We start from the raw sequence: 22,148 nt of genomic DNA, 5'->3' as shown, positions 1-22,148 counted from the left end.
CTCAGATTTTACTGCTATTGAATGCAGTGGCACTTCTACATATTGGGATGAAGAGACCACTGTATAATGGTGTGTAGTGCCAGAAAAAAAACCCCATCGCATTAGGATTTGGATCAGAGAGATCATTTGTGTGAAAAAGCAATAGCGATACTGTATGTAGCTATACAGAGCTCATGAAATGAACTTTGAAGAAGCAGAAATGCTAAGATGCTTAAAAGGAAAGAAAGGACATGATTATAAAATAAGGAATATTCACATTCTCTGATAGCTGGGGAGCTAGAATCATTGACCCAACCTTTTCAGGGAATTCAGTTTTCTGATACTAATTATCAGAGCTAGAAATTCTTAAATAATAATTAATTACATCCATTTTTAAAAGTGGTATAATTAGATATGTTTCAATTTGATATAGGTACTTTTAATTTGCTCTGTTATCATCAGTAGCAACAGATGCCAGTTCTTGCTATCCGTTTGGAGCTAAAATAAGCGGAATTAAACTCATCTCTAGTGACTACTGAATTGAATGTTGCAAGGTTGATTATTACAACTCATCATATCAGAAAAGGAAGCCTCACTGTACATGAAAAGCAGCAATTTTAATTAGCCAACCATAGTATCACTTGCCATTCACCAACAACTTTTCTTTCAGCACTGCTGAATACAACAAGAATATCAAGGTCACACCTGTGACTGAAATCTTTCAGGTTGTTCCAAGCCCTTCTTTATTCAGACAAAACCTTCCACATAACATTTATGTTCTTCTGGAATAAGGAAATTGTACATTAGTTGGAGCGTGTATGCCTCATGAAATGACCTTCACCAGTGCTGTAGTTACACCTCAGAAATAATTCTTGTAGGAGATAAGAATAGCAGTGGGCTTCCCCGCATTCAGAATTATGTGACATTTATTTCCTCACCTTCACTGTATTTGACTCCTTTGAAGTTAAATCTAAGCTTATTTTTTTCGATCTTCAAAAGAAGAATGAACAAGGCTTTTTAAATTTCTTTTAAAAACTTGAAGATAGTCACAATATCTAAATCTGCAGCATGCACTTTTAAGTTTGTGAGTATGCTATAAAATAATGACTCCTGTATAAATAATTTATTCAACTTGTTACTGAGGAATGATTTTTTTTATTAATGTGAGTTAAGCTGAAAATAGGTTTTTTCCTAAAAACAGATGGGAAGAGATCTGTTTCAAATAGTTGGGGTTATGGGGAGTCATGTTTTTAGGGAAAATAATTTAATATAAAAACTAAGATGGTTTCAAAATAATACATTTCTTTTCTCAATGACATAGTAGAAGTGTTCCATGATACATTCATTTATCTGAAAGAAGGAGAACACATTTTCTCTCCCACTGTTTTAAACTGGACTTTTCAGAACAGAAAAATCAAATGTGTTTCCTTGGAATTTACTGCATAAATTTCATAGTTCAATCAAAACTTTATTCCCTATAAGAAACAGTGGATGAAGAAGAGGAACAGAAAAGTTTCTTCCAAGGAGTCCACACCATTATTGTGTATTTCCTATTTTTGCTGTTTGTAGTGGAAAGTAAGAGGAGGAAAGAGGGAACAAGATGCTTTCTCTTACTCTAGAAGCAGAGAAAGCATGTGCGTGCTGTGCCAATGTGCCCAGGAGGTACAGCATTCAATAGCCTGTAACCTTCACATGAGAAATGTGCTTCTACATGGACAGAGCAGCACTGCCGTGGGAAGCAGTCCCACGGCATGACTTCTCCTTCTGCTCAAAGCCTTCCTGCAGCATGTGGTGGCATCCCACAATAAGAAATCCTGTCTAGCACTGGTGGGATCCCTACTGAGGGAATACAATTCCCTGTGTCTCAGTTCAGTGTTTGCTCTGCTGTCTGGATAGCAGCTGGCCACCAGGGATTTCAGCTGTGAATCTGCTGGAGGTGTTGCACGTGGCATTGCACAGCCACTCATTCATTTCTTTGAACTCTGTTCATTAAACATGAGTGCAACAATTACATATGAGCATATGAGCATTTTTTATCACCAAACCAAGGTCTAGTCCAGCTGTCTGGTGAACTGTGCAGAGATTTGGCTGTATACATCAACTTGTGGGATGAAAGCCGAGGAATAAAACCATCATAACAAACTATGGACTGGAAGATAAAGAAAACCAAGTAACTTGTAACTGTCTTCTACCATTCAAACACCATCCATTGTAGTTTAACAAAGTTGGTTTTGATTCAGAAGAAGAGGTGTGCTCTGGATTGGCTCTTGCTCCCATGCCTTGTTGGATAGATATTGTTCAGAGGTACAGCAGAACACAACTGTGAAGACTATGGAGACAGAACAGACTTGTGTCTGAAGACTGCCCTGTTTTAAGTACAGGGTTTTTTTCATTCACACATATTAACTAGGTTCCCTATTTTAAGCATAAACTCTCCTCATTTTTCTCTGTGTCATCTGCCCCAATCGGTAAATAACCCTTAAAATCCTGTTATTGTTTCTTACTATTGATTCATTCATTAACTGTTCTGTATTATTGACATAAACTTCCAAAACAGCTGAAGTGAGTTTGGTTAGAAATACATCTGTGGATGGTTTCTATGGTAGCCTATTCCACATTCCCTCTTTTAATGCCTCTTGAAGTAAGACTGTAGATTTAGAAAATCCATTTATAAATATTTTCAGAGATTTAGTAGCAACAGCTAACAACTCCACAAATCCTTTTAAAATATCCTATTAAATAGACATACAGGGTGGCTGGCTTCCTAAGTTTGCATAAAATATATAGAGTGAATAAGAATATTGGTACTTTTTCAGTTTAAAAGTTGTTATTGCAGGCACTGCAGAATCTTTCAAGGTACACTGTAGTCTGTGTATGATTTAAGCAGGTTCTTCAGTTCTCTGTAGTAATATGTACAAGCTGCCTAACAAAAGTCATCCACAACAGTTTATTCATCATGTTAATAAATCAACTGGTAAAAAAGCAGGTTCTGTTGTTGATAGCACAAGTGTTGTCCCTTATTCCAGATGTAGTGTGTTTCCAGGATTTCTGAATGTATATTTGAATGATGTGCAGTATAAATAGATGTTGTGACATCACAGTTGAACAAACTATCCCAAATCTCACTTAATAATATTTCCATTGATGCTCCAATCAGTTGGACTGTCAGTAGGTATAATAGAATTGCTAACACTGGGCAAAAATTCAGCTGTGATACCTGACTCTTTAGCAGACCTACACATGCCAACAGACTACTATGCAATTAGTTCTTTAACTACATCATCTATCCTCTTGAAGAGCTGCAAAAAATCAGACATTTCCCAGAAAAGGCTTTGTTCTTCCAAAGACCTTAAGAAACCATATTCTAATTAAGCTTTTCTAGTAGTAGAAAGCATTTTGTGTGTAATTAGGTGTACCTTTATTTTATTAGTAACATCAAAAGTCTCTGTCTAGATCTCATTAGCAGAAGACTTTTATAAACCTGAAGGAATGTATGGAAACATAAACACTCATGCATACGTGATTCTCTCATCAAAATGCCCTGATGCATGTCTTGATTCTTCAGATAGTACTCTTGTGCACATATATTCACTTTCATGTAAAAGCCTGTTGTTTATAGCTGGAATAAATGTTTATGGGGTGTAAACAACTTTGTGCAATGGGAATCAAAGTCCAAACTTCCAAAAGGTGTAAAGATTTGTCATCATGTTTTAGTTTATATCTTTACCTGAAAGAGTGGAAATCCATGAAAGAGCAAACCCGAATGTCTAAACTGTGTACAAAAAATAATCTTGGACTTTATTAATTATTTATTAGCTCTACAAGTTCCTGATTAACCAAAATAAAACACCCAACTTCCTACCACCACAACCTGCCATCCATTTATCATCCATTTATCATCATTTTTCAAATGTGCATTCTCAAATGTTTCTTTAGAGCAGTTCACTGCTTTCTTTCCTATCTGTTTGGAGAGCTGATACAGTGTTTTAGTTTTATAATGAGAATGAAAGATATTGGGATATATTGCAGGAGTGTTTGCTAAGACATTAACATGTTTTATGAAGAAAATCCTGGTGTCTTCTAGAGCTTCATGTCTGGTACTAAATCTTGCCTAAAAAAAACCCGCAAACCCCAAAAAACACACAGCTTTTGAGGCAATAATGTGGAATCCAGAATGATTCATGACTGGTTTTTCTTCTTTTCAATTCTTGAGCACTGAAAATCAGATTTCTTTAGGCACTTAGCTAACCTCTGTAAGGTCTACACTTCCAAATGCCAGAATATGCATAATTTCCCAGTTCCAGGAATTACGTAGAATATAATTTAAGTGTTTATGATATCTGCATTAGCAGCAGCTTTTCTGATTGTTTGTACAATGTCTTCTGCAATATTCCATGCCTAACTTGACACAAAGTATTCACACTTCTCTGTTGTTAGCTTTTATCTCTGAAGTCTATTGTTAACATCTTAAAAGATACTCTTGGCAAAGATAACAAAAAAAAGATGGTTTATTTGCTCAAATGCTGTGCTGGCAATGAAACTTGTATAGCTGGGCTTAATGCTGGGTCAGAGTTGTTCTTAAAAGAAGGTACTCTGCAGACTTAATGAGGAATTCACCAACAGCAGGAAAGTGACCCAATTCATGCTACGATTACCAGACAAGGAGTCACGTACCTTTGTAGAGGGAACACCCAGTATATCAGTGCCTGTCAGAGGATAACAGCATGAAAGTGCAATGATCAAATCCTCGCATGGTGTAATGGGTAGCTCTGGATATGTCACAGTTTATTTTAAAGAAAAGTCTTCAAGTATCTGCCTCAGCCTACAGCTCTTGTGCTGCATTTCTTCTCTGAGTGTCTTGCTGGTTCCAGTGGTCCTCTCATAATTAACCAAATAAATAAACAAATAAATATCCTTCCTACCAGCAGTCCTCATCTAGAACTACTGTCATTCCCATCCCCTGATTTTACTTTGCTGTTTGGCTCCAATATGACTTAATTTTTAAAATGCATAAATTATCTTTGGGCTGTTTTTATGTGCATTGTACAGTGTCTGTCACATTGCATGAAACCAAAAGAACAAATAGAGAACCCAGGCTGTGTTTAATCAGAAGCTACTGAATGCATATTGTATGTAAAAAAGAAGTATTTGAAAGGGTATATGCACCTGGAGTGTAATAATCCTGCTAACCACCAGGCAGGAGCTTATTTAGCTTACCTAATGCATATGTCTCAAATTCAGAAAAAGTGAAAATCTAAAGAACCACAGACTGAATGCATATTCTTTCCATAAAGGACATGCTTATCTGTTACTATATGCATTGTAGGTCTCAAATCCAGGAAGTCACTTCCTCTGGTTTACACTACAAAATATAAAACATATTGTCCTAAGAATTATGTGGTATTATAGAATGTGGGCAGTAAAGCCTAGTACACAGTCCTGTAAGACTGCTTTTCACAATCTTACATTTTACTTCTTCAGGAAAAATCAAAATGTAACAATGTCATTAATCCCAAAGTGTACTAGAAACTGTTAAAAATATGGGTTAGGCTTTTTTTTTTTAAGGGTTTCTTTTGATATGACCCAAATTCTCCACTTAGTTTCAGTGGACACTGGATTGAGCCATGTAGTTAACCTGTTGTTTCTGCTAATATCAGTGGATACTGATGATGCACAGGGATTGGAAAACTTCCTTTTAATTCACATGAATTAAACACCCAGAAATGAAACTATCAGTTCTGTGATGAGGTATGGCTAAGTGCTTTTCCCTTTCTAGTAAAACTTGGTCAAAAAATCCTGGAGATAGTAAAAACACACTGTTTCTTCCAAATACTGTCTGATTTTTCTTTCTATGTACAGGTAAGATTGCAAATAATGCTGCAGTCTCACAATTCGGCAACTGCTAAATGCCTGGCTTTTCCTGACAGTAGAGCATTTAGCACCTTTGCAAATGGAGTTTGAATTGATTAACCTGGAGATCTTCTTCAGGATCACATTTGCCAACAATCTGCTTATTAATACAGTTTGAAACTATTACCCCCCAAAAATATTTTCAGGAATCTGGAATTCATTCATTTGCTTCTGCAATTATTTTTATAGGGTTGCATCAGAGAAATTGCTGGTATTGCACACTTAAAAAGAGGAAGAAACTTTTCCTCTTCATGACCCTTGGCAAGAAGGGGCTTATGCCATTGTGTTTTATGTTGTTGTTCTGAGAAGTATCATAAACACTTGAAGCTTCCTGCTCTGTAGTACATCTAAAGTCACTTTACTTGAAAATTATGTTTATTATTCTCTTCAGCTGGGAATTCAGTAGATCAAGACAAATGTGGTGTTTCTCTGCTTATTGCAGTTAGTAATTTGACAAGATAGGTATAATTTCCCATACATTTTGGTTCCTCACAGTAATAGTGTCCCAGAGTAATTTGGCAAACAAACAAAAGAGCTAATTACACATTGTTGAATTTTTTGAAGGCAAAGTGTATACAAGGTCGTACCAAGGGCTCAGCTGAAGTTTATTAAAGATTAGCAGTCTGTTTCTGCAGGAGGGATCCCTCCAGCTACTGTAATGTATGACAGCCTGGCGTACTGCTTTCCACAACAAGCTGTTGTACAGAGCAGAATTACAGAACAAATTTTCAGTCGAGTGTCTAATAAAAGGGCTTTATATATTAAAGATTTTTTTTTCTCTTTATGTTTTGCTATATTTGGAACAAATAAGCACTATAAGGCCCTATTTGCTTCCATACATTTGGAAAATGGATCTAGGAGTAGATCATTATGCAAAAAGGGCTAGGTTATTACTGTGCCTTTCATTTACATTGTAAATCTTGTGGCAAAGACACACCTTTGCTTTTGTATTTACCTCATGCAATAGGAACCAATCTGTGAATCCAAAAGCAAATTAGCTAAATAACTGTGAAGGTGCTTTGATTGCGAAGAGGTGTGCCATGTTTGCCTTTAACTTGCAATTAAAAAATGTAATAATATAAATATTTATAATATGCCTATAAGCTCGGAGCACTGAAACCTGTGCACAAAGTCTGTGAATAGGCATTGGACCATGCAGGGACTAAGGCCTTTACTTCTACTCTCCTGACCATCATATAGACTGTACAGGAACACTACTCATGCAATATTCTCCTTGTAATGCTGCCAAAGACTGTAAAATACAGATTATTTACTGTGCAAAGATGAAGTGTTCCTGAAAATGTGTCTATGGTACTGAGCACAGAACACCTTTCTGAGTCTTTCCTGTTATAGTTCTGGGATTTTTAACTAACATTCATATTCCTATGCTGACCCATAAATAAATTTGCTTCTTTTCCTAACATGCATAAATACATGGAGTTAGCAATAAAAGAAATATTGAGGCAGCACCTTTCCTGCTTTTGAAATTAGCAGAGCTGGACACAGACTGTGAAGATGCAGTGCTTCTAAGAAGCAGAAATATTTTCAAAGTCAAACTGAGCACCTTGTTCCCAAATAAGCACTAATATGTTACAATTATGTACTTGGATGCTGAGATTAAAAAAGAGTCATATAAATTCCTAATTGTTCTCCTACCTGTACAAACTGGTGTGGAGCTTTCCAACCCTGGAGTTCTTCCAGAGTTAATAATTCTATAGTTTTTTAATAAAATGGGAATCTGGACTGAACAATACATCAGCTGACTATTTTTCCAATCTGCACTAGCAGTCAACATAAAACTTCCATGTTAAATGTTATTTATTTTTCCCCAAGCTCATATAACCAGTATTTCAAAAATAGTTTATTGCTATTAAATTAACACACTCCTTTTCTTATTCATTGTAGAGATTTCTTAGGTGTCTAAATTTATACCCTTAGGTATCTTATACTCAGTTAAAAGAAAAATGCTCTTTCAAAGGCTGTTTGTGTAAACAGCACTTAATTCCTCTCCAGAAACATAGCACCATCATATAACATAACATTGAGCATGGAAAGCCTGCACTGAAGTATGGTGGATCACCATACTTCCCCCTGTAGAACAGAAGAAGAAACAAGTTGCAAAGGCAAAGGTTCTGCTTTTTTAAAAAAAAAAATAGATTTCTGCCACATAGCTTAAATATCTCTAAACTGTACCAACTATCCATCTTGAAGTTATAAATCCAGACAAAGTAGTTGCTCAGCAAATGACCTTAATATTGGTTTTGAGAGCAAATCAATAAACGATGCAAGCAGTGCTTATGAAAACAAAGAACGTCAGTATCCATGCAGATTTTGTAGACCAAGCTCCTGTAATTTCTAAGGTACCTACATGTTGTGTGACAGCACTGGCTTGTATGGACTGGTTGTGGTGACTTGCAAGCTATTGCTATTGTGTCTTTTGTTCAACAGCAACAATAGATTGCATTTGTCATAAATGTGCATGGGGAAATATCCCTTGCTGATTTTGATCCTGCAAGATCTAAAAGTATCATGTTCTTTCATTACGGAATTCAAAGATTATTTTTTCATATGTTACCATGGTAACAAAATGGTAACTGGGTTCCTATTTTCATTTTACATTAATAAAAGGCTAAATATTATAAGCAGTAGCAAGTATGTCCTGTTAAGCCTTGATGCTGTATAACAAGAGGTGTTGTGTTCCTGTAAAAATATGAGGCTTGGAATTAATCCTTTGTTTTAGATCCTGAATCACTATAGATTTTAGGCCTGCTTATCTGTCCATATGAATGTAGTTAAAGAAAAAAATCTATTAAGAACAGTAACTCTATATTAGTTTAAAAGCAAGGAAAAGCAAGGAAAAAGAAAAATTGCCTATGACCTATAAGATTCCTATATATAGACCTCAATGTTCAGACTTTGATGGGTGTTTAAGATTCTCCAGTAACTGTCTCCAAGACTGTAAACCTGCACATTGCAAACCCTATGGTGCTTACAGAAAGGTATAAAGGACGGTGGAAGTATTAATAGCAACAACTCAGTTCCTCCAGGGTGAAGGAGTAAAAGAGGCAATAACTATTGATTATTCCATTAGCCAGGGAATTGCTTTAACCATTTGCAAGATCTCAGGTCCTCCGGGCTGAGGGAATGAGAACAGATGCAGGAGGGAAATGGGACTCAGTAAGATTTTATCAAGAGCAATAAAGTTCTGGTGGGGATGGAAACTGCTGTACCTGGGGTAAGAGTCACCCTTAACACGTGACTAGTGAACACGGTTTGCTTTTTTCTCTGTTTTTTGAAGGAAGCAAGTAGTTGACATCTTACAGGAGTACAACCTTCAGTATACATTACAATGTGGAACTCTTGGAGCAGATTCCCTAAGGATTATAAGAAAAGAGGGTGGAACCTTCCATGTTACTATCTGAGTGGTAGTATTATCACCTGGCATTGTAGGACAGACATAGCGGGTATAGGTAGAACTGGCAAGAAATTTTCTAGAAAATCTGCTTTTCCTTAAAAATGTTCATTTCTGTAATTTACCCATTTCAATTCAACTTTCAGGAGAAAGGATTCCTCATCTCCATGCTGGAATATCTAGTGAAACCATAGGGTGCAAGAGAAATGGAGAAAGGAAAACATACTGTAGAATTACCAGTAGCTATTTAGTCACCTAGGAAAATCAGTGGGAAACTGGGATTAATGGAGACTAAATTAAGAAGCTGCTATGTACAGTAGCACACTGGCAATTCTAAAGTGGAGTTCTGGGTCTTTTGGTTTTGCCACAAAAATCCATTAGTTTCATCCTGAAGCAAAATAGGAACTGTTTTAAATCTTGGAGTGTTATAGAACAAGATAATGATTACATCAACAGCTCTAAGTACAGGGCATCTCATGGCTACCTTACATGTGGGGATAAGTGATGAGCAATTCGACTAGAGAACAGACAGGCTATAGCTAAGTGCTGTGTTAAGGATATAGAATTACTGTATAATTGGACCATGCATTTCATTTGAAATAGGGGAAGCAGATTAAACAGAATGTTCAATTCATAGTGCAGGGCGTATGCAAACATTATCATATATGTACTATATCTGAGAGAATGTGACTAAGTCACATAAGGGCAGAAAGATCAGGTCTTTAGCTTCCAATTTGAGAGGGATTCAGAACCTGAAATTTAGTCCATTAGACTTTTCTAGGCAAGTTTACCAAAGACTGTGACCAAAGTAGAGAAACAGAGGGATAATTGAGTCTGTTGTTGGACGTCTGGTGAGACCTTGCAGTCATCCCTGCTGAATATATATTCACATGTTTAAAACAAACTGCAGTGTATTGACACTTAATATCATAGAATCATTGAAAATTTAGATTGAGAGGGAGCTCAGTAGGTCATCTGGTCCAACTTTCCACTCAAAGCAGGGTTTACCTCCACATTTTATATAACTCCTATTTTTGTCTGATTGATAAACTTCTGTTAATCTTAGTTTGGCTACATAAAAAAATATTGAAGAAACAGTTAGCTAGAGGTACTCATCTAGTATGCCAGCTTCTTCCCTGTGCCATGTTTGGGAATAACATAGCCTTGATTTGCCAAAGTGTTTTAAGAAGAAGGTACAGTTCCTGTCAATAGACTTCGGGAGTGAAAAATTCCTCAGGAGAGAGCATGCAGATCAAACATCTGATGCCTGTGCTGTTAGCAGAGCTCCCAGGAGCTTGGGGTCTTGCCAGAATCCTTGTGCTTCTGCGCAGTTCTCACGAAGGGCTGGAGATCTTTGAGGATGCTGCTGCATCCCCAGAGGTCAGATATTCCATGGGGAGTAAATTCAATATATTTATGGAGAATCTAAATGTCTGAGTGCTTTAACCATACCATCCCTGAAACACAATAGTAATAATTCTAACAAACCCATCTCTGCAAATATGAAATTCCCAGAAATAAACAGCCAAATAAGACAAGTTTTAGTTTTAAATGTTAAGATGAAAAGGGAATTGGAATCAGACAAATGAGGGAACTTGTCTTATAGATTTATCAAAACATATTCCTGATGTTAGCTACTGAAATTTTAGCTTCTCAGGCTCATTCAGTCTTTGCCGTAGCCATTCAGGCTGCCTGTGAGGAGAGAAAGGTGTCTATGACAAGCAGTCCCGATAACCTAACTAAGGCACCATTAAGTCTCTATGTCTCCACTGACAGCAAGGAGTTTGGACAACTCTGAAGGCCATCCAGTGCTCTGGCAAAGCTGAGCACCGGCCAGTGGGAATCGCTGAGAGCATGGGAGTCCTGTCATTGTCACTGAGAGAACCTTGCACTTCTAATGTGCTCTTCGTTGCACAGAAGTCTCCATTAGATCTAGCTATGGAGTGGGATTCGATATGAGATTAAGACAGCTGCATTTTGGGCAGTGCAAAGGATAATTTTGTGCATTTGGGGCAGTGCAAGGGATATTTTGTCCTTGGCATATCTGCCAGCTTCACATGAATATCTAAGGCATCCCACAGAGACCGATGTATGGCCAACTGAATTGAGCTCGTAGCAGGCAGGCAGCTGAATAGCTCTCTTGCTTCCACCATTGATGAGATCTCTATTGACTGTAATAGTTTATACACATGGCAGAAATGTAGACAATTACATTTAGTTTTCTTAATGTCATGATGAGTCTCACACAAAATGTTTCAAGAGGTTTAAATGCAGATGTCTGAATAATAGACATCCAAAAGTAGATTAAATAGATTTTATGTTAGCTGACCTGAAGAGATGTCTGAATCACTACTGCATAGTATGAGAGTCACGATACAGTGGTTAAGGTGGTGGATTAACAACTGAGGAAGAGACCGTGTCTTTTGCACAATATCATAATGCTAAACTTTTGTTCAGGAAGCGGAAGATCTGGTTTCTAGCCACTTCCCAGTGTCAACAGCCTTGAAACCAAACCCTGTGAGTGTGATGTAATCATTATAGTATTGATAAAGAATTGATTGATTATGATGTTTCAAACACTGGGACTGAGGAGGACCTAAAACTCTTCCATTTCCAAATGGAGTTTTGAGACTTATTTAGTGGTTTCAGTCAAAGTAGGGATAGCCTGACCACAATAAACTAGACCATTAAGAAATTAGGTCAAATTCAGATGCTTCCCTGCTAACATCTCAACTTCTGCTAGCTAAGCCGAGTCACTTCTCAGCATGTATGAAATACTGTCTGTCGGCATTTAGGGAGTTCTGTCATCCAGAGATGACACTAGAGGCAATAACTAAATATAAGCACCTTTGCAGTTTGACAGCATGGTTAGCAGGTGATTTGAATCACTCAGTCCCTTAAGCCTTACCATTTATCAAGTCCACTTATGACACTGAAACAAACAATGTGAATACAACCCGTATGGATTTACTTAGAGATTTATTATTTTGTGTACTAAATAAATATTTAAAAGTTCATGAAGCAGATTAATTGTAGACAAGACTTTGTTTGAAGCCATAGAAAATACACATCAAAGATTTGTGTTACCTCTGAATGCCTGGTGTCACTAAGGGTCTTTCTAGTAACGTAAAAAGAATAGCAGTATGATACATTTTCATAAGTGAGAATAAATAATATGGATCCAAAGAACATCTGGCATGATCTTAAACATGCATCTCATATACCTCTGTCAGCTTCAACAAATGTAGCTATATGGTATTGAAAGACATCCTCACAAGGAGTACATGCTATATAATGTGCTGCATAAATGGTTTACTTTGATAAATTTTCCAAAACTTTCAAAAAGATCATTCTACATTTAGGTCATGTGCTTGACAGTGTGTCTTTCATCTTATTAATAGGCACCACAAGGCCACATAAGGAGGGGGAAGTCCCTGGTGTGGACTATATTTTCATCACTGTTGAAGATTTTATGGAATTGGAGAAAAGTGGTGCTCTCTTAGAAAGTGGAACATATGAAGGTAAGCACGCTTTTACTGCTAAATCTGTCTCATGTTTCCATTATGCTTTTTTCTAATTGATGGAATTGCACTGGGACATCCCATTACAAATGTGTCATTGCTACTGTTATCAGAAATTTGTGAAGAGCCATATGGCAATTATGAAAATATTTTCATATGTAAAAGCTAAATGCAGATGGTTCATTGTAATTTTAGTATATTATACTGGTTAAGAGAAACAGGATAATACATTGCATGTACAGGAAAGAAACACTAGTTCTTTATGCCAAATACTTGAGGAGATTTCCACAAAATTTCAGCAAACAGCTGTTTTTCTAACATAGGACAAACAAACTCTACAACAGAAATCAGTTGTAAGGCTGACACTTTTCCTTTGCATGTGTGATCCTGCAAATACCAATCTATATCAGAGGTTGAAGCGTCACTATTTAAGTAAAACAGGAAGGATTTGCTATGTCATGTCTTATGGGCTTTGTAAAGTTATTGAAAAGAAGTCATTAATTTTGTAATATGACAGAGGGATGGGAACTGTCCTAATGACTGTATTAGAAAATATCTGTATATGGGGCAAAGAGCCAGCAGCTTATTGCAGAACAGTGCTTCCCAGGACAACTGCTGATTCATCTGGTTTTAAACCTTTTCCAAAACACAGCTATCCTGAAACTACTATAAATGGAAGGGCAGTTACATAGCAGGGCATTTTAATAAAACCAGAATAATGCTATACTATTTTAACTCAAATGCTTCTTAGAAATACACTAGCATTTAAGATAGCTGAGTAATGGATAGGTCGTTTTACTGTAATCTTCAAAATGACAGGGAACACCCTTTATATGAAAAATCTGACCCGTACATATAAGAACACCTGGGTGAGTAGAATCATTTAGAGGAAGCAGCCCCATATTATTACTTTATAGCAAAAGAGGCAATGAAGATCTTTTTGTCCTGACTTTGTCCCTGTCAAGGAAAGCATCTGAAGATAAATAAGATGCTATTCACCCCAAAGAAAATCATTAGCTGTGTTATAAATAGCAGGAAAGAAGGTAATCCTTTCTCACCTAATCAGCACAAAGTACCCATGGGAAAGTAAATAAATTTTCATAAAGAGTTATATCAATACAGAACTCATAACAAAGATTTCCATTAAAGAAGGTCAAAGAAAGGAAAATATATTGTATTTTCCTGTTCTACTTTTTTCCCCACTGTCTGACACCTAATGGTAGAAGTTACCTAAACATCAATACAAGTACAACACCACAGTTTTATGTTTATCAGAGGTTCATTAAATAACAAGCCTTTCCTGAAGTATCCTTTTGTTACCTTAGGTGTTTGAAACTCACATTAAAAGAGTTTAAGTGTAGCACAAGTCTGTCATTGCTTGACCATGTAATTTCATTAGTTTGTAGTAAGTTCGTAGAGACTGAACTGCTAGGTTAAATTAATTCACAGTGCTCTTCTGTCCCTTGAGGGATACAGAGGGGTGTCTTTTAATACCAGCTACCAGAGCTGAGTGGACAGTACGGTGAAATATTGGTTGGGGAAGTCTGCATAACTCCTTAAACCGGCTGAAGACCTAGCTGAAGAGAGGTCCAAAGTCATGACTATGCAATGTCTGTCACGTCATTTACTGATCACAGATGACAAGTTCACTGAAGCCAAGAAGTCAGAAACTAAATGCAAAACAAAATAAACTCAACGAACCAATTTCTGCATAAATCCTCTCTTTGATTCCCAGGTTTCCCAATCACCACATGTGCATTCTGACAAATAATAGATAATATATTATCTATCTATGTATTATGGCAAATAATAGGTAACACATTAGAAAATACACCTAGTTTACAGACGCTGTTTCTCCTGTTCCCATATAAAGACTTTTGGACATGACCTTACAAAGCTACACCCCCCCATTTCCTGATTAATTCCTAATGACTGTAGTACCTTCCTCGGGGAAGGATTTTGCTAATCATTCCATCACAAGTTTTCCTGAGCACATTAAGTCTGCAGTGATTAAGTTTACTGGTGACAATTATACCAACCCGAGCAAAGAAGTTTTCAATTCCCCCCATTAAGAGAAGATGATTTTTGAATCCTTCCATAGGTCAAGCAACTTACGTGAGTGTGCGTGTATGGGAGATGAATTTTCTCTCCTCATCAGCACTGGTTATGAGGCCTCTGAAACAAATCAGCTTTCTTTTTAATAATTCTCAATGTTAATAGATTGGTTTGCAGATTTCTTTATTATTTCCCTTTTTTTTTGTCTTCAAAAAATCATTCTGTATTTAGCTAAGTTTCTATAGTTTAGCTGAGTTGGCCTATGCTGATTGTCTAACCACAGCCACTATGTACCAGTTTGTCTCTACCAGAAAAAATATGTTTTAATGACAGGATTTCTCATTTAGTTGAGATAAAAAGACAGACTCTGTGTACATGTGTTGTTTTTCACCACTTCTTGACTAGAGGCATTGATTCATTCAATTTACCTTCTACTGTATGAATTCCAAAGAATCAGAATGTTCCAGGTAAACCAGAGGAGAAGGAGGCCAAGTGGAGACTTACCTGACACTGAGTCTTTGTATTGTTCATTATAGTGTTCAGTATTGTTGGGAGGGGGGATCTTTTCTCATAGTAATAAGAAAACCAGTGAAAACAGTCAGAAACTTTTTGGTCTGACGTAAGCAAATAAAAGTTGTGATTCCAACCTGGACAGGATATAATCTGAAAGTGAAGCCAGTATATATTCTTAGAAAAGTATAGTTCTGTAGTTCTTTTTTTTTTGAAGCACACATTTTTTTTTTGAGTCTTAAAATAGATTTTTATTTTATAAAAGCTTCAGAATTAAAAATAGGATGCTCTGTGACCTCCTTACTACTTACACTTTGCATATGCCTTCCTTTGTCTACCACTTTTCGACAACTGTGCATGACTGTAGTATTCCAAAGGGCTGTAGAAAAGCAAGTATGTTCATGATAAAAACTCTACAAATCTGTTTTTTTATCAGTTTTGCAAATATGAAAACATTTAGTTTCTGTAGGACCAAATCCATTACTATTTGGCCTTTTCTATTTATGTCTTTTTGAGTAACTGCTGGAAAGACCAAGCCATCTTTATAGATATGAATTATTTTAAACATACTTAATCGTACATAAGCAGTTGCTGCACGTTTTGCAGCTTACCTGTGGTAAAGTTCCATGGCAATATAGGTGACACCATTCAATGCACAACAAAAGAAAGAAGAATACAAGGCTCACTTCCACTCTCACTCAGATTAACAGTGCAAGTCACATTAACTTCACTGAGTTCTGAATTTGTAATAAAATTTCAGTGAATTCCACCAACACATTGCTGTTTGGGGCTGGGAGTGTTTACCTGAAGCACATCAAACTCCATTTTTTGGAGGTCTTTGTATAACAGCGCAGCCAAATCCTAAAGGTTTCACTTTGTTTCTTTTTAGCAGCATTCCAATTTACTGTACTGATTAAAAGAATTCTGATTTGGCCCAGAATGATAACTTCATTGGAGATAAAACTTGTTTCCAACACAGATATTGGGGTAAGGTAAAATAACCATAGCTCTGTAGCAGAGGAGGAAGTGTTCCTGTGCAGAGTGAAAGACACCTGCCTCTATTATGCAGACTCATGTCACACAGGAGGACATGCCCCAGCAAAATAATCCACATTCCTTTTCCAGTTTCTGGAATGAAGTTCATAGATGGTCTTTGAATTGGCACAATACCTGCAAATCTGTAAAATGCAGAATAACAAAGCTGTGATGAACAGACAAACTGTGTGTATATGTGTGTGCTGTCTTTTATGACTTCTCCAATAGGAGGGTTAGCTCAGTATACTGTCATCTCTCTGATATGTCAAAACTTGTATGGAGATTTCATGGATCACTGACTTTGAAGGCTGTTCCCGTCTCCTGATTAGATCAGCAAAATTTCTTAGCCAGCGCAGCGTATCAGTAGACTGAAAATGTACTTCAAATGTATATTGGTTAAGAATGCCAATGCTCATAAACAGAAATGTAACAGCTTCAATGTTATTTCCAAAACTGAGATGTGTTAAGGCACATGATTGAAGGTTATGGTACGACATCATTATGAAGAATTAATGTAAGAGTGTAAGAGTAATGTGTGCTATGGGTAGAAATACCTGTTAAAAGTAACATATGCAGTAGCAGTACCAGACATAACAAGAATTGTTCAGTGTATAAATAGTGTAAGAAAAAGAAACGTGTTTGTTGATAACCCATAAGGACATAAATGCATTTCAAATACACAAAAGCAAGAAGGATTTTAGCAATGTGGAACTCTCCAAGAAATGCAGACATAGAAAAGCTTGTTCATAACTGTTAAAGATGTGGCAAAATTATGAAAATAAGTGAATTCAACTGGTACACCTATGAATAATGTACTATGTAGAACCCTCTTTTTTCCTATCAAATTTTTGTTTGCTTAGAAGAGCTCCATAGCAGTTGTTCTATAAAAGACATCTTATTTACTATTAATATAAGAATAGTCTTTATTTTATCCCATGAAAAGCAATCATTTTAGTTATTCTGCCATTAATTTTGTCAAAAATGCACTTTTTATCATTTGTTTGATTGTTTGGAATGATCTGAAATTCATTCACTGGTTAAAATTCAAAGCTTACTGAAGCTATTTAACCACTTACATGATCATGGACTTCCCTTGGCCCCACTGAAGTCCATGGTAAAATTCCACATAGCTTAAATGGAGACAGAATTTCACCCATATTTGGTTTTACTTATGGAGTATTATTTGGCAGAAGGCTGAATGTTAGCTGGAATTTCCTTAATATTTCAGAACTCCATAGTTATTAAGTCTTTTAAAAAAAGGTTGAATACATCCCATCGTTAAAACTTTAGTGTTCTGTATTACTTGTTTATTTGACAACACAAAACTTACAGTTGTTTTAGGAACAGTTTTAAGGGATCAGCTTACATGTTTTCAGTCGAGTCACCATTATGATGAGCTCCCATGGGAAACCGAATGTGGGTTGAAGCTGAGGTCTTGCCTGTGACTCTTCCCACACGATGGCACGTAAGCAACACCAGGAGGTGCTCTGATTCCATTAATCTGGAGAGAGTCCTCATACCCAAGAAGACATTAAGTTTTACGTAGGCTTTCATTCCATCTCTCAAGCCAAATTTAGCCTAAAACTTCTAAATTATCTAAACCCTTCTGTTCAGCTAATGCATTTTCAATTAACATTTCATTTTACTATCTGTAAATTTAAAATATGAGTTAAGGACTGCTCCATGTAGGCAATGGAATTTTTAATTACTGCATTGTGGTGACAATGGTTTTATAAAGAGGTGGTGTTTGATTCCAGTAGTTTTGATTCCATTCTTCCATGTAAAAAATTGTAAGGAATTCAAAATTCCACCCACTTACTGTATGCGGCGTTCCCTTATGAGCAGGACATCCTGAGCACTCTACAGCAGAGGGATACAAAGGAATGAATGAAAATAAGTGTAATAAAACACTACCCTCCTAAGACCTAAACACGGGAGTTAATGAAATATTCTGATTTAAAATGGAAAACAAAAGAATCATGAGGGTAGATATATATACACAAAAATAGAAGCAGTCCTTCAAAAGCCATGTCTTTTAACAGCAGAAGGTATTTTCAAGGGCACAGACAAATGGAATGAAATGAGATACTTTATAGTAGAGATCACATTGCTGTTGAAAGTGCCTCTCAAAGTGGTAGATCCCATATCAATATGATGTCCACTTACCACCACCACATTCAGAGAACACGTAAATGTGGATATATCAACATATAGGTCAAAAAATAGGAGAAGAAATCTTAAATACAGTCAGTGACTTCATGATCTGATTGAGTTTTTGTACCTGTTCTATATTAGTAAGATTTTACGGGCCTTGTTGTGTTTCCTCTCTTACTCTTGGGGCAGAAGAGGAAGTTGAAGCTCATCATTAAATATGAAATACAAAGAATGTAAATGCTCAGAAGCTCAAAAACCTCATGTCAGTGGATATATCAACCTGTATAAGGAATCCTGTCTACATTTGTTAATGCATTTTAAGCCATTAAACATCACATTTGCTTCTTTTTTTAGAGTTTGTTTAAGTATTTTGTCATTTTCTCAGGGAACTAATAAAGAAGGAATCAAAATTGAATAAATATAATTTCCTTTTTTCTATGAAAAATAGCTGCTTTTTAAAATTATACTACTGCAATATAAAGGGCAACTTTCATAATGTCTACAGTTCCTTTTTAAACTTTCTGAAATGTAGGATTTGTGTAACAGAACGTATCCTTCCTCTCTGTTCTGAATTGGAGGCTGTATAAATGCTCATTATTTTAATAATTGGTATTCCTGGTGTGTGGTTGCTTCTATATTAGGAAATCAGGCCTCTGTCTTAGCTGGCATCCAGAGGCAGGAACACTGGTGACATCAAAATACTAACTGTTTTGCAAGGGGTGCTGCTTGCCTCCTGCTGCTGGGGCTGTCACGTGAGGGTAGTAGTCCATAGTCCTGCTGTGGTCCTCACTCCTGCACCTTGGGTTCCTCTCCCTTTTCTGCAACAAGGCTTATGGTTAGAGGGTTCCCTCCCCCATGTGGGTCCCACAGCAGGTCACCATCCTCCATAGCAGACTGGTGACACTTCAACCAAGCTGCTGGCTGGGGAACGCTTACAGATAGCTGAGGCTGCCCGCCATATTAATAGGCAAATACTATTCTTTCAGAAATATTGAAGATATGGTCAGTTTTGGCCTGCTGCAAGGATGCAAGCAATAAGAAAAGATGATATCCAGATGTTCATCATAATGTAGCAGGAAAAAGTGGTACCTGGGACACATGTGTCAGTATAGGTCAAACCCACTCCTACAGGCATCCAGGAAATAGAAGCTTATGTGACTGTAGTTTTATGTGTGAAATTAGAAGAGTGGGACCATTCAGCCTTTAAACAGACAGCATCCTGATGCCAAGATGTGACGGCTTCTTCATCCTGTTCACTTCCAGAGAAATCAAAGAGATCACTGGCTCCCCACAGCTTCTAACAGGGTTCAGCTGAAAGAAAACCAACAGCCATTGCAATTGTCTCTGTCTCCAGGAGCATCTTTCTGCTCACATCTCCTGCCCAGTAGATGGTTGTACCAAGGATGGCCATGGATAGACTTGATCTGTGCATGGGTTGAGTAGGCTGTGATTGGGATGCACCTGATTGAGCTGTGATGCAGTCAGCTGCTAGACCGAACTCCCTGCCTGGCCTGTCAGACAGCTCTGCTGCCTAAGTAGAGGGTGCTAGGTGGCCAGAGCAGTGTTTCTGACCATCCCAGGGTGCCGGCTGGTGCTCTCCCTGAGTTAATGTGCAGTGCTTCTTTCAACCAGTTGTGTCAGGCACAAGGTCAGAGACTAGCCACTGTCACATATGGCTCGGTAGAACCCATAATTCTGCTGGCTGGTGCGACGTAGCTCAGCAGAAGAGTACATGGACATTCAATTAATCATCTAATTTGTGTTCTGTTGAGATTCTGTGGCTACCACAAGCAGCAACTTATTGTCAGCTCAGGGCTGCTTTAAATTACATCATCTGGTAATTTTCATAAGGGAATCAGATGGACATATGTTCCCCAGGCACACAACACTTTTCTTTGCTCATGTGTGTTCCCAGGATGTAGAGCAGGACCAGGTGCCACACAGCACAAGTTATATGGGTCTGTGTTCCCCAGAAACCCTTTCTGCTCAAACAGGCTCACTGAAACCACTGTCAATGTTCTTTACTTTGTATCTAAACCAGATGAGTACCAAGAGGATCTTGGCTGCAGAGAAATCAAGAAATTACCTTTGCCTTCATGTTTTTTTCTGAGCTGGGTTGACCGTATGTCAGCTCAGCCCAAGACCTGCCCTATTCTTTACAATTCTGTGCAGTCAAAACTGAAGTGTCCAGACAAAAGTAATGCAAATTACCAGGAGAGCTGTAGGGAATAAATTCAGAGAACTCATCAGATAGAGCTTTGTTGAGTAATGATTGAGAAGCTCAGAGAATTTAAAATATGTGAACCCAATGGATGAATAAAGATAACTCAAAGTTGAGCAAATAAGTAACCAGGGCTAATGTGATGAATCTGGAAAAGATGAACATTTGGATTTAATATTGGGAACAAATTTTCTCATACTGATGTGATTTAAAAGTTAGAATAAACTCCAGAGGTGGAGATCCAAGTTTCATCTCTTAGGAAGTTTAAAAGTAGTTATTAGTAGAAATATTCCTGCAGTAGTAGAGGGATTAATTAAAGGCTGTAGTATAGTATGGTCTACTTCAGTATAGTATTTATTAATGTTGTCTATGTGACACATTAGGTTTTGACTGTGGGGGTTTTTATAAAACAGATCACAACCAGTTAATGTGTGCATTTCAGATACGTTTCTAACTGAACTTTGACCGCAGTATGTATTGTGCTGTTTTAGTTTAAATGCAGATTGTATTAGAAAAACACTCAAACTCTGTACAGCCTGAGCTATCAGGCTATCGCACCGATAAGGCACTTTTATCTGTAGTTATTACAAAAGATGGTAACAAATTTATAGTCTCAAATTACAAATCCGAGTGATGTGTTATTGCTCTGGAGAAATGTTTAGCTACATTGCTCAGCTACAGAGATCTCATTTTTTTCATGCATTACTGGAAAGACACAATGTGTGTTATATCCAGTTGACATGCAATTATCATGTTATTATGTGTTTATGAAGTTCCTCTGGATTTTATATCCTCTTGGGTACTACACATTCATATTTGTGATATTCCTCATTATTTGGCTTCAGATGAGAAATGATCACCTTCCTGTAGCAAATAGTGTCCTGCTGAATACCACAAACTGCAGTCCAAAAAGTGTTTGGGAGGCTCTTCCTAATACACATAGAGAAAATCCCCATTGCTACAAGTCTTTCCATTTTGTCAACCTTAGAATTTTCCAAAAATACTGAAGCAGCTTTATTTTCTAAAGACAAGGTATACTGAAACTTCCATAATACCTTCCTATTAACATCTTCCTTTGAATCAAAGGATTATTTTTTTTCTGAGTATGCTCCCTAAATCCCTCTTGGCTTTTTTGAAGATAGTTTTAACAACTGCCTTCTCTCATCTTTGCTCCCTTAGTCACCACAGCTTTTCAAACATGATAAGAGAATGGTCCCAAAATAACATCAAGCCAGCTTCCCGGCACCTTCAGATGCATCCTATCCAGTCCCATGGACTTGCATATGTCCAGCTGACCTAATTTGTACCTAATTTGATCCTTCTGTACCGTGGGTAGTATATTGCTACTAAG

General features: G+C 37.1%; 1 protein-coding gene across 14 annotated transcripts in view; it reads left to right on the top strand.

Moving 5' to 3' along the window:
- MAGI2 (membrane associated guanylate kinase, WW and PDZ domain containing 2) overlaps positions 1–22,148 on the top strand; it is a 770,074-nt gene that overhangs the window by 449,578 nt on the left and 298,348 nt on the right. For all 14 annotated transcript variants that reach the window (XM_052789023.1, XM_052789022.1, XM_052789031.1 and 11 more), the window contains one exon: positions 12,703–12,822. In XM_052789023.1, the coding sequence (XP_052644983.1) occupies positions 12,703–12,822 (120 nt within the window). The remainder of the gene's footprint in view (positions 1–12,702; positions 12,823–22,148) is intronic.

Source organism: Harpia harpyja, chromosome 6 (assembly GCF_026419915.1).
Source record: "Harpia harpyja isolate bHarHar1 chromosome 6, bHarHar1 primary haplotype, whole genome shotgun sequence".
Classification (NCBI taxonomy): Eukaryota; Metazoa; Chordata; class Aves; order Accipitriformes; family Accipitridae; genus Harpia; species Harpia harpyja.
Note: the sequence above shows the minus strand (reverse complement) of the source record. Positions and strands in the feature narration are given on the sequence as shown.